Below are 12110 nucleotides of genomic sequence, written 5' to 3' on the forward strand. Positions count from 1 at the left end.
GCAAAGCATGGAACTCAGCCTCCCACCCTCTGTGCTATGCTCCCTCCCCTGCCCTCCGGCGAGGCCTTCTCCCAGGCTTATACTCAGCTCCATCTGGGGTGGGTCCTCCGTGATCAGACCCTGCCCTTCCCGTACTCCAGTCTGGGTTTCCCATAGGGAGCCCTATCTCCCCTGACCTTCCCCCTTCCACCATCCCAGGGGGCCGTGGGAGAAAGGGCCTGCATTTCCCTGCCGAGGGGCAGGATGTCAGAAGGGGAGATGGGAGGCACAGACTGGGAGGGTGGGGGACGGCTGAAGGTGGGGGACAGCTGAAGGGGGGACTTCCAGAGTCTGCACTGGGGCTTGACCTTGTCCATGGGCTGGAGCTGCAGAGCTCTCCAGAAAGGGTCACGCACCACCAAACACTGGGGTCTTGACACAGAGCTAACTCTGAAGGAATTTTATGTAAAACAATGGAGTGAGCCAAGAAAGGGCCAGATGAGAAACACAGAGGAGCAGCAAGTTGGGTGAGGGACATGGGGAGGTTGGAGGGCCGGTGCAACATCCAGAAGGACTTGTGGTGTGCCCCCTGGGCCTCCAGATCTGACTGAGAGGTCTGGGCCATGGGTAAATTGGGTGGTCTTGGCCAAGAACAAATGCCAAAGCTATGCGGAATCTGTTACATAAGCTTAAGAGGATCCACAGACAGAGCCACCACCAGCCTGGGTGAATTAGGTGAGTGGAGGACTGGATGACAGCCCACTCCTCCTCCAACTGGGTGCCTTTGAGCAGTGCACAACCTGCACATCCATACATGATATCTCTGTCTGCAAACCCCCCTTTTAGAAGAGTGAGCCATGTGGAGAATATGTGTTTCTTGGGGCAGTGCTCACCACTTCATCTTCCCAAAGGGAACCTTAACCTAGTCAAGGTCAAGAACAAATGAGAATGGGTGGGTGAAGGATACAGTGAGGGAACAATCAGAGAGGTAAGCAGAGAAGTGGAACCAGGTGCCTGCATTTTACCAAATAGGAGAGGCAGGTCTGGGGGCCCAACAGCGCCCTCTACCAACTTACCCCAGCCCATGATGCTCAGCTTGAGCAGGTAGCCAGGGACATAGGTGCCAAAGACCTCGACCACCAGTCGGTAGAGGTTATAGCCCTCGAGGCCCATCCAGCAGAGGCAGGCGAGCAGAGAGAAGTGCAGGAAGATGGCACTGGCACGGCAGCCAGCCTCGGAGCCCGTCAGGGCCACTGGCTCGCTCAGCAGGAAGCTCACGTCCAGCAGGAAGACGGCCAACAGCAGGTTCATGTGCACTTTGATGGTGTAATCTCGAGGCTTCCTCCTACACACGAGAGGGAGTGGGGTCACCCTGGTGGCCAGCTTGGGAAGGTGGCGGCTGGACTCCTCCTCCAGGCGGCCTTCCCAGGGTACACACACACACACACACACACACACACACACACTCTATCCCATCCCTATGGCTGCAGCCACATCATTCCCCACAGGTCCCTGTGCACCTACTGTGTGCCCAGCACCCACAGGCTCGGGCTCCATGGGCACACTGAACAACAGATTTAGCACAGAGAGAGCAAGCAGGACAAATCCAGCCACTGTAGTCAACCAGATGCTCCCAGAGCTGGAGGGAAAAGACTTTCTTTGGTTTTGTTGCTGTTTTGGGAGAAAATGCGTTCTATGTCCTCCTGTCTGCATAGTCATGTGTCTGTGAGGCTGACTGTGGGGGGAGGGGAGGACAGTATGTCTGTCTGTCTGCAGGTTTGCAAGTCTGTGAGCACATCCCAGCACCCCTCCCACCCCAGGACTCTACCTGATCCAGGGAGGCATGGCTGGCATTTCCTCCCTGGGTCCCCACCTGTGCACCACCCAGCTCCACCCACCACCTGTGCCAGAGGGCATGACAGGGTAGCCATGCCCACCCACCCCTGCCACCAGCTACTGCCTTGGGCTGCTCCCTCCCCCCACAGTTCACTCATCTATTAAGCTTATGAAGTGGGAGGACAGCCCCCCTCATTGGGTAAAGCCTCAGTCCCTAAGGTTCCCTGGCCCCGTCCTTGGGCACTTTTGTGATCAATGGGTAGGGCTGGGGGGCTCAGCCACTGCCCCCTGGCCTCCCCTGAGCCCGCCAGCTGTCCCGTCACCACTCCAGCCCCACCATGTGCACAGCTGCAGGCTCACATAACACAGTCACTTAGGTGCCCGCAAGCACACGACTCCATCCCCCTTCCTCGCACGAGCAAGTATGTGAGCACGCTCTAGGCGCTTGCACCCACAGAATTTAGAGCATCCCCCCTGCATGCAAACGGACCCAGGCCCAGGCTGCAGGTGGACCTCCACTTCAGCCAAGCTCAGCGCTGACCATCCAGACCCGTCCATGCAGCTGGTGTGAGGAGGGGTAAAGGCGCTCCTTCCTCCACCAAAGCCTTCCCGCGGGCACCTTCTTCCTCAAGACACCCAAATGACAGAAGTGGAGTGACAGAATCTTCCATAGGGGGGACAGGGTAGGCTTTGTCAAACTTGAATGCTCGCGGGGGCCAGGCCTTAAATCAGACACCGGATGTACGCCTGCCTCTGCCACTTCCTTGCTGTGTGGCCTCAGGCAAGTCCCTTACCCTCTCTGAGCGCTCTTTCACAGGGCCCTTGTGAGGACTGAACCAATTTCATGCATGTAAAGCACTTAGAACAGTGGGTAGCATGTAGCAAGCTCCAAGAAGGTGTTAACCATGATTATAATTGTCAACATCCTATTATTATGGGCCCCCAGGGGTGATACATCTGATTCTTCCAAGGCAGAAATCTAGATTTTTATGTCACCTCTCCCTGTGTTCAGTGTTGGCAGATAATAAAGTTTGTCATCCGAATACCACGGATCTGAGGAGACACAGCCCCCAGGGGTCGGCTGACTTTAGTTCCCAGGGCTCCTTCCTGCAACCACACACACATTTTGGGGTGAGTCAAGCCGATCTCCAGGGTGGGTCTCCATGGTTATGGGGTCCCGGCTCAGGGGCCCAGAATGAAGGTTCTCCCTACCCCTGCCTTACCACCACCCCTCCTCCAGGCCCTACCTGGAGCAGAGGTAGGCAGCGATGGTGAGGACGCAGGCCAGGGCGGAGATGACGCAGCCCACGTAGGAGACGAGGGTCAGGTAGTGTTTGTGTACGGCATCTACCTCCACAGAGGCGACCTGGATCCACAAGACAGGCAGGGGCTGGCCTCAGTGTCCCCAGCTTGACACTGAGGGATTGTCCCAGGTGAAGGCCAACCTGAGTCTCCCCGCAGGGCCTGGGGCATCTGTGAACCACCACCACCCAGAGCTGAGCAGAGGCTGGTCCGTGAGTGCATTCTTCGGAAGGGGAGGGGGTCTACAGTTCTCACTGACTCCTCAAAAGGATCCCCCACGCAGCACAGTCAAGAACCCTCCACTAGAGGGCGCCTGGGTGGCTCAGTCGGTTAAGAGTCTGCCTTCAGCTCAGGTCATGATGTCAGGGTCCTGGGATCAAGTCCCATATGGGGCTCCCAGCTCAGCCAGGAGCTGGCTTCTCCCTCTCTCTCTCCCCCTCTCTCTGCCATGCTCTCTCACTCTCTCTCTCAAATAAATAAATAAAATCTTTAAAAAAAAAAAAAAAAAAGGAACCCTCTTCTAGAGAATCCCTTTTCCAGCCTGGCACTCATTTTTTTTTCTAGAACTCAACACCAGCATGAGCGTCCCACATGCAGGGAGGTTTGGAAGACCACTTTGATCCTCAGAAGCTGGGTCCCAAGATTCTGGGAGACTGGACCTAGGACACAAAACTTCTGTGATCTTGGGGACACTGAAGTCCGTTGTGAGGCCCTCCACAATGGGCCTCAGTATGCCCTCGAAGGCTCTTTGGAAATGTACTTGTGCCCTTCCTTCAGCCTGTGGAATCAGAATTCTAGGTTAGGGCCAGGAATCTGCATTTTTATCATGCACCCAGATTTGGGAATAAAGAGCAACAAAGTCTTTAGTGACCAGCTATCTTGCTTGCTAGCTGTGTGATCTTAGGTAAATTGCTTAAGCTCTCTGAGCCCCGGTTTCCCCATCTATAAAATAGGACAGCAACAGGAGATGCCTCGGAGGTTGGTGTGGGGAATGAATGGCATATTTGTGGAAGGTGGCTGGCAAAGCCAACCCAGGGTGTGGCCGCAGGGCAGGAAGGGGACCACTCACCATCAGCACCGCAAAGTACGTCAGGTGGTTGCAGTGGCAAGAAGTCTGCGTCTCTCTCCGGTTGGTCTCACAGCCAGCATCACTCCAGCTCCCCAGGCCACTCACTGAGGAAGGATTCCGTGATGCTCTGATCAAGCCCAGTACCTCAGGACCCCACTGGACCCCCCCAAAAGGCGTAATTGTGCCACTCTTCTGAGCCTTTGCTTCCCTTGGCAAATATCTAGTCTGCCCTTCTTCAAAGCCCACTTTCTCCAGGAAGCCCTCCCTGATTAACCCCATCTCCCCCACTCTCCAGGACCCCCTTTCTCCTCCAGATATCCACCCAGCTCAGAGAACCTTCCACACTCACACGTTGGGTCTTCCACCCAGAATACGCACTGGAGAGTCACGTTTTTCTGCAGGGACAAGAAAGGAGAGTGGACCCCATTACAGCCTGCTCCTTTCTGGGCCAAGCAGAGGAAGTCAGTGTCAGGCCACCACCCCGTGTGGACCTGACCGGCTGAGGTCCTCAGCCAGCTGATCATTTTGTTAAAGACAAGAGGCTCCGAAAGCAGGGCTGAAAAGACAAGCAGGGGCCCTTGTCTCCTGGGCGGGTTTGCGGGCACTCACCGGCTGTGGCTGGTGCTGGAAGGTGAGCACCACGGGCTCCGAGAGGTTGGCTACTTTGGTGTTCTGCACGACAATACCCAAGACCTTCTCACCCAACACTTGACTGGAATTCTTGTCCTAGATACATGAGATGGGGGAGGAGAGGAAGGGTGTGGGGGCTCAAGGCTGAGAAGGCCCAGACATCCCCGAGTTTCTCTAGACTCCCGTCTCTCCCCCACACATTGCTCTGAGATGCTGAGTCTCCCTCTGGCAACAATTCTCGCACATGTAGTCATTTACACTGCAGCGAAAACAACATAATTTAGCATTCTCCTGGGGAGATTCGCACGTCACAGTTCCATTTCTGACCTTACAAGGAAAGGCTCTGACTTCTGGACGAGGGGGCTTGGCTCTATGCCTACCTTCCACCTCCCCATCAGACAGAAACTGCTTTCCCTGGGGCTCCCCACCTGGAACAGAGCTTGACTGCTGAAGTCCACCAGGAGGAGTCTCTTTTCGGCCTCCCCTCTCCGGCCTTTGGTCTTCTGGAAGAGCGTGCCGGGCAGTAGCACGGAGTACTCTTGGATCTCGCTCTGTCCCTCCTGCAGACCAGAATCCCCGTGGGGCTCAGCCAGAGGTGGGCTCCGAGGCCTCCACCCACCCCCGCCCCCAACACCTTCCCAGGCGCTGCCATCTCGAAGCCCACCTCCTCCTGGAAGCCCTCCTTGTCTTGGCTCCAGTACTGGCTGGGAAGCCCGGTGGGTAGAGCCCAGGGCTCCGGGGGGCAAACAGGCCAGGGAGACTGCTGTGCCATCTGGGCTACCCGGGGTGGGGAGGATGGGGGCAGTGTGGTGGCTCCTGACTAACAGGCCCACGCGAGGGGCCTGTCTTAAGACTGACATGCACATACAGGTGTTTTGGGGTCTTCTGTTCACACGGGGGGTACCGTAGGAGCCTCTGATGCCGTTCACCCCACCCCACCCCCTCCCCACCCCTGTGCCAGGAAGGGTCCTGTGCTGCGGGGCCCGAGACCTTCCTTGTCAGCACAGATCTGGCTCCCAGAGGCCCTGGGGAGGGGTGTGTTCATGCTTCCGCATCTGCTTCCGCCCCGGCCAGGCTGGCCCCTGACCCCTGACCTCACGCCTGGAGTGGATGTGCAGGCCCTCGAGGCTGGCGGTGGGCTGCAGCTTCCACACTGTGGCGTTGACCAGATCCTCCTCGAAGGACAGCGTGTCCCCGGGGAACTTCACAGCGGTCAGCTTCGACTCCAGGCTCTGCAGCCTCCTGGCAGGGGCAGAAGGGGCAGGGAGGTTGATCCTGGCGGGCTGGGAGATGGGGCGAGACGGGGAATCTCGGCGGAGACACAGGAAAAGAGACAGACCGAGACAGGGGAAGGAGGGTCAGGGGGCAGCAGGGAGGGGACAGGAGAGAAAACAGCCCTAAGACAGTGCTGGCTTGGGACGGAGAAGGCCTGTGGGTGAGTGGGGGGCGGGGTGAGAGGAAGCTGGAACGACAGAGCAAACAGGAAAGGCGGGTGACCCCGAGCACCGGGTTCTGGCCCAGCTGCGCCTGGACTGACCCGCTCTGTGGCCACGGAGCAGCCCTACCTATCTTCGGGCCTCAGTCTGTCAAGCTCTCAAATGGGCCCATCAGTTCTCCTTTTTTGGTGGGGAAGAGGGCTTGGGTGGCTGTCTGGGGATGGTGATATTTGTTTTTACAAAGGTCAGGGGTTTGTCCTGCAGGGCTGGATTTTGATTCCTCCCTAGGAAGTGGAAAGACGAGGGGAACATTCCGGCCCCAGGAGAAGTCTCCATCACGCCTCCCACTCCAGGTCACTGCCCTGTCCACGTCCGGGTCTGGGGGGCCACACTTACTGGCTGGCGGGGGTGGACGAGGGCCTCCTCGAGATCTTTCCAGGGTGCCTCAGAAGCTGGCTGAGCTGCTCGAGGTCCTTTTTCAGCTCGCACATGTCCACCGAGGCATTGTGGGAGGCCTTCTGGGGAGGATCTGGAACGGGACAGACAGAGGCTGTTAACCAGGAGCCAGATGCCGGCCACACCCGTCCTACTCCCATTTAACCCTCCGGTGACTATGAAGGCCTCTCTCCCCAGTTTTACGGAGGCTGAAACTGAGCCTCCAAGACAGGGGTGAACCCCCCAAGGTCACCCAGAAGCTGGCCAGATGAGGGCTCTGCCACACGGGACCCTCCAGCAACTCCAGCCCCAGCGAGGCCGGCCGGGACACACCTGCCCAGGTGCCCTTCTGTCTACACACCTGGAGCTGGGAGGGCCCACCCCGAGAGGGCTGTGAGGGTGGGGGGGTTCATGGGGCCTCTGGCTTCTGACACCCAGTCCCATCTTTCCGCACTTTCTGCGCCCATCCTGGGCAGGCCTCATCTTCCTTCACCTTGACCTCCCCTGCAGCCTCTGGATGGGACTTCGCCCCTCTGCCTCCACCCCTACCTTTCCACAAACCTTCCTGAAGCACACCTTGGATCACACCCTTCCCCTCCTCAGACACCTTCAGTGGCTCCCCACTGCCTGGGAACAAAGCCCAAGGTCGTGACCTGTCGGGCAGACCCAGTTCACTGCCCGGCCTCCCGGCCTTTGTCCAAGTTGCTCCTGCCCGGAAGTTGCCTTACTGTGGAAGGAGAAGGTGAAGCCGGCAGCACTGGGCAGACTGGTGTTCTGGGGGCTCCACCAGGAGGTGACAGAGGTGGCAAGCAGTGGGGGGCCTGGACCCAGGCTCTCCTTGTTGTGCCGGAAGCACAGGAGTCCAGAGGCTTGGTTACTCAGCAAGAAGGTGCTCTTCCCATAGTGGAGTTGCAGAGTCCCTGCGTGGTGGTTCCAGTACAGGCAGAAGTGGTAGAGGCCCCTGGGCTCAGGGAAGAGCTGGGAGGCCGGGAGCACCGCCGGGAAGGGAGCGTGGATTGTGAGGGCTCCCTCTGAGTTCTTGATGGAGATGTGCAGCTCTGACGTCTGCTTATAATGGAGGCTGCTCTTCTGTGTCTGGTTCCTCTGGCCACAGAAACGGAAGTCTTCACGGGGGCCCCCACCACGGGTACCTGAGGAGATAAAGACTACAGATGGGACTCTGGGGCAGGGAGCAGCCAGGGGGCAGGAGAGGGGTTTAGGCCTTGGGCCCAGAATACTGGATCCCAGCACCTGAGATCCAACATGTTCCAAGGGCCTATACCTCAAAGATCTGCAAAAATGTGAATGTGCCCTACTCGCAAATTACTAGCTTTGAATTATGACAAGAACTAAAAATTAATAATAATTTCAAAGGCAAAAAACATTTCAATAGCAATAAAGTACTTCATGAGGCCATGTCTGCCATAGACTCTCGTGCAGGCTGTGCACTGCACAAGGATGCTCTGGCTGCAGAGCTGAGGGAGGCCAAAACCCAGTCCATGCTCCCCAAGCTGTGCACTGTGGGGCTGCATCCCCATAAAGAAGGGATGCCCTTTTCTGCAAGATACCATACACTTGCTAAGCTGCGTCTAAAGTCCTGTGCCTGCCCATAGTGAATATGCTGGCAGCTGTCCTACAGATGCGGGCACTGTAATGTAAGTCACAACAGTCCCGGGGCATCCCTGAGATCGCCTACCTTGAACCAGGAAGAGCAGACCTAGCGAGAACAGCACCGTCTGCTGCAGCACTTGGGCGGCCATCTTCCTCCCCAAGGTCACCCTGAGAAGTCAGCACCTGAAAGAGGCCAGAAGTGTTACCTGGGGCCAGATCCGCAAGGTGGTTGGGCCAGCCCTGCAGAGGGGGAGGCCAGTGTTTCTCGGGTGTGGGATGTGAGGTAGGGAAGCAAGTGTGGAAACAGCCCGTGGGTCTCCCCAGAGCTGCCAGAAGCTGATCATCAAGGGGCAGTGGCCATCTGGCGCCCAGCCGAGTTCAAGTCCTGGCTCCCCCTCACACTTGCTGCGTGACCCACCGCAAATCACAGAAAATGGGGCAAATAATAGTACTTGCCTCTAGACCCAGCAATGCTGGGGTCATCTTGGCTAGAATCTGGTGGGCAAGGTACCACAGCACCAGCTGGAACCACCCCCACCATCCTGCCCCTCCAGGAAAAGGGTGGCTCTTCGGGTTCCCCTCCAGGAACCTCACCGTCATCATCCCCAAGACCCAGGTCAGAGAGCTCCTCCTTTGGGAAGCCTTCCCCAACTCCTTCTATAGTCAGCCCTGGCCTCCTTTGCTTCCCACCACTGGCCAGGGCCGCCTCTGTCCCCCAGGCAGTGCAGGGTGGTTCATTCCCTCCTCGGCTAGCGAGGCAGCTCCTGGTCCATCTCTCTGAACAGGGCTTAGTGCATGGGGGTTGCTGGACAAAGGCTGAGCAGTTGGACCAGTGAATGAAATGAAGGATCAGCGCTCCCGCAGCGCCCCCTGCAGGGAACGGTGGAGAAGGGTGCTTCCTGTCCTGACCACCAGGGAGAGCCGGTTCCCAGCCGCCCCCAACTCCTCCCCCCAACCACAGCTGGAAAAAGGCAGAGGTGTGTTCCTGTCTGATAGGGAGACACTGTCAGTGTGGCGGAAGTGGCGGAAGTGAGGGGAGGTCTGGCTTCCTCCTCCCGGTCCCACCCCGGCGTAGAGTGGGCACTTCTGGCCCCTCCATGGCCTCCATTAGCTAAACACCAGTCTGCCAGCCTGTGCTCTCCCACCACACCCCTGTACGTTATTCGTTGTCACTTCAACCCTGTGAAGTTGGCCCTCCTGTTGGCACCTTTCCCAAACAGGGAATCGGAAGCCCAAGGGGTTAAATGACCTGCCCAAGATTATTCCAGAGGCCAGGGCTTTCCCTGCCTGGTCAGGACTGTGGTGCCTGGCAGGCAACTGCATGCCCGCCCCTTGGAGACAGTGGCCATGGCCAGCTGGCCCCATGACTGAATGAGGCGCCTACACCCATGCAGCCTTCTTCAGTTCATGGGGAACTGTGTGTGGTTGTGGCAATATGTGCCATCATCTGCCACAAGCCAGGTAAAGGGAAGTTGGAGACCTGGGTACTGCACGAGAAGTCTCTGTTTAGAGAAAGCCAAAGGGGGCTTCCAGGAAGAGGTGGCTTTCGGACAGAATATTGGAGGGTTGCATTAAAGGGATGGGGGACCCAGGCGGGAGCTCATTGTCTCCTTCCTTGAATTAACTTGACCCCCTGAAGCTAGAGCCAGTCTCCTATGTCCCACCATGCGTAACGGAAGCCCAATTTCCAGGCCCATGTCAGTCCAGTCACTGGTCAGCTTGGCTCATCAGCTTGCCTCTGTGGCGTCACATGACCCCTTAGAAGCAGCCTTTGAAAGTGTTTTAGGGAACGGTCCCTGTCACCCAGGTTGCAATTTTAAGGTTTCACTCTGCGTCCTCTCTGAGCATTTTGGTCCCTTTTGTAACCGCGTCCTGTCACCTCAGACCAACGGGAGGAAACCCAGCCTCTGGAGACAGAGACATAGCCCTCCTGGACCCTCTTCTTTTCAACCCTTCCTGCCAGTCCCTGCTGCTAGCTACCTCTGATCCCTCATTCAAATGTCACCTCCTCCAGGCAGCCCCCCTCTCTGCAACCATTGCTCTACACTTATGAACTTGTAGCTGACAGATCACTTATGGACTTGGTCCAAATTCTCCATTTTATAGTATCTGGATTCAAGGCCCAGAGAGGACCAATGGCTTCCTGACATCACACGGCAAGCAAAGATGCAGCTGGCCAAAACTCCATGTGCCTCTCGGGCCCCCTGACCTTCAAAGTAAGCTACCCCTGTTGGTAAACAAGGGCCCTGGACAGGGCAGAGTCAACCATTTTTGCAACAACCCTCCTGGATCGAGCTTTGAGAGCAAAAAGGCCGAGACAAAGAAGTGACCTTCCAGTCACCGGAGGGGCACAAGTGAGGTTGCATGAAGTCCCGCGAAGGGGATTCCAACACAGACGACCAACTGCATGACTCTGACCCTTGCAGGCTCATCTCCAGTCTACCCTGGCTGTTTCAACAGCCACTCCAAGGTGGATCACTTTGTCCCCAAGGGCATTCTTGGGATTTGAGTGGGAGGGTCTGCCTGGCTTCCTTTAACCTACTCTTAGGCCGTGGAGTGGACTCTGGAGCCAGACTGCCTGCGTTCAACTCCAGCTTCTCCTGCTTGTTAGCTGTGTGTCCTTGGGCTAGTTCCTCACCCTCTCTGGCCCTCACTTGCCACATCTGTACATGAAGTGATACTTGTAAAGGACTTAGAACACGGCCACGCATGCGGTCGGCGCCCTAGGTGTCAGCTAAATATCTCTGTGTACTTTCTGACCGGCTTATGCCTGCCCCTAAGTCAACCCCCCAGGGACTGTCACAGGGTCCTACTCCCTCCCCTCCCGCTCTCTGGGCCCCCTGCCTTGTGGCCCTGGCCAGCTCAGCCTCCAGAGCACCTTGCCGGGAAATTCTTAGAGCATGAAACTTCCCTTCCGGGAGCGCAATGGGAAGCTTGGAACCCCACCCAGAAAACCTCCATCCTTGCAGCCCTGACGTGAAGCTGCTCAGAACCCTCTGAGGGGCAGGAGAGCAGGGCCGGGGACAAAGAGAAAATCCCAGCCCTTACCGGGAAGGGGGAGGGCACTGCCCGGTTAGCCTGCTTGGCACCTTCCCAGCCCATTTCACGCCTCAGAGAACCCTGCCCACTCTCGTGGCATCCTCTTCCTTTCCTCCATCCCCTGCCTGTGGTTGGGAGGTGGGGGGAGGGAAGGTCGGCCACCCCCAAGCCCCATACACACAACCCCCCCCAACAGCCAACTCAGGTGCAGTCAGCATCCCTGATGGGGACCACACTCTCCCAGCACCTCCAACGGGCTGCAGAATGCCCTGGGCACCACCCTGGAAACCCCCCACGTGGCTCAGCCAAGGAGGGAGGGGTCCTGTGCTCTGGAGGATGAACCCCAGAACCAGGAGCCAAGGGCCCTTACGTGGACCTCGACACAGACTACACGGGTAGAATCCCATCCCTTGTCTCTGAGCCGCAGACTATCAGAGCGGGACAGGCCTCGGCCGTCAAAGACCCCTAAAACCAACCATCGACGCGCAGGCAAGACCAGACCTCACACAGCACTGGGCCAGGGCCAGGGTGCGGCTGAGAGGGGGACTCTAACGGCAGCGCCCCGATGATCCCAGCAGAAGCATCACGTGAAATCCCCAGAGCCACTGTGAGGCTGGTCTTACTGGTTTGCCATTTTACGGACGAGGAAACTGAGGCTAGGGAAGAGTTAGCCGATCCAAGATCACCCCAGAAGGAGCCAAGACACAGACCTGCATCTTGCCCTAGAGAACCCCTGGCAGAGGTCCTAGACATGCATGCTTCCCCCCACTTTG

The 12110-nt window shown here is 57.6% G+C and overlaps 1 protein-coding gene across 2 annotated transcripts in view; it reads right to left on the minus strand.

Moving 5' to 3' along the window:
- The window catches only part of ADGRG1 (adhesion G protein-coupled receptor G1), a 38251-nt gene that overhangs the window by 3261 nt on the left and 22880 nt on the right, over positions 1-12110 (minus strand). For both annotated transcript variants that reach the window (XM_080829176.1, XM_080829175.1), the window contains exons 2-11: positions 8384-8481; positions 7416-7838; positions 6649-6781; positions 5911-6058; positions 5245-5376; positions 4796-4912; positions 4536-4581; positions 4187-4290; positions 3063-3181; positions 1056-1324 (exon numbers count right to left, since the gene is read on the minus strand). In XM_080829176.1, the coding sequence (XP_080685302.1) occupies positions 1056-1324; positions 3063-3181; positions 4187-4290; positions 4536-4581; positions 4796-4912; positions 5245-5376; positions 5911-6058; positions 6649-6781; positions 7416-7838; positions 8384-8447 (1555 nt within the window). In that variant the 5' untranslated portion in view covers positions 8448-8481. The remainder of the gene's footprint in view (positions 1-1055; positions 1325-3062; positions 3182-4186; positions 4291-4535; positions 4582-4795; positions 4913-5244; positions 5377-5910; positions 6059-6648; positions 6782-7415; positions 7839-8383; positions 8482-12110) is intronic.

Source organism: Martes martes (assembly GCF_963455335.1).
Source record: "Martes martes genome assembly, chromosome: 17".
Lineage (NCBI taxonomy): Eukaryota > Metazoa > Chordata > Mammalia > Carnivora > Mustelidae > Martes > Martes martes.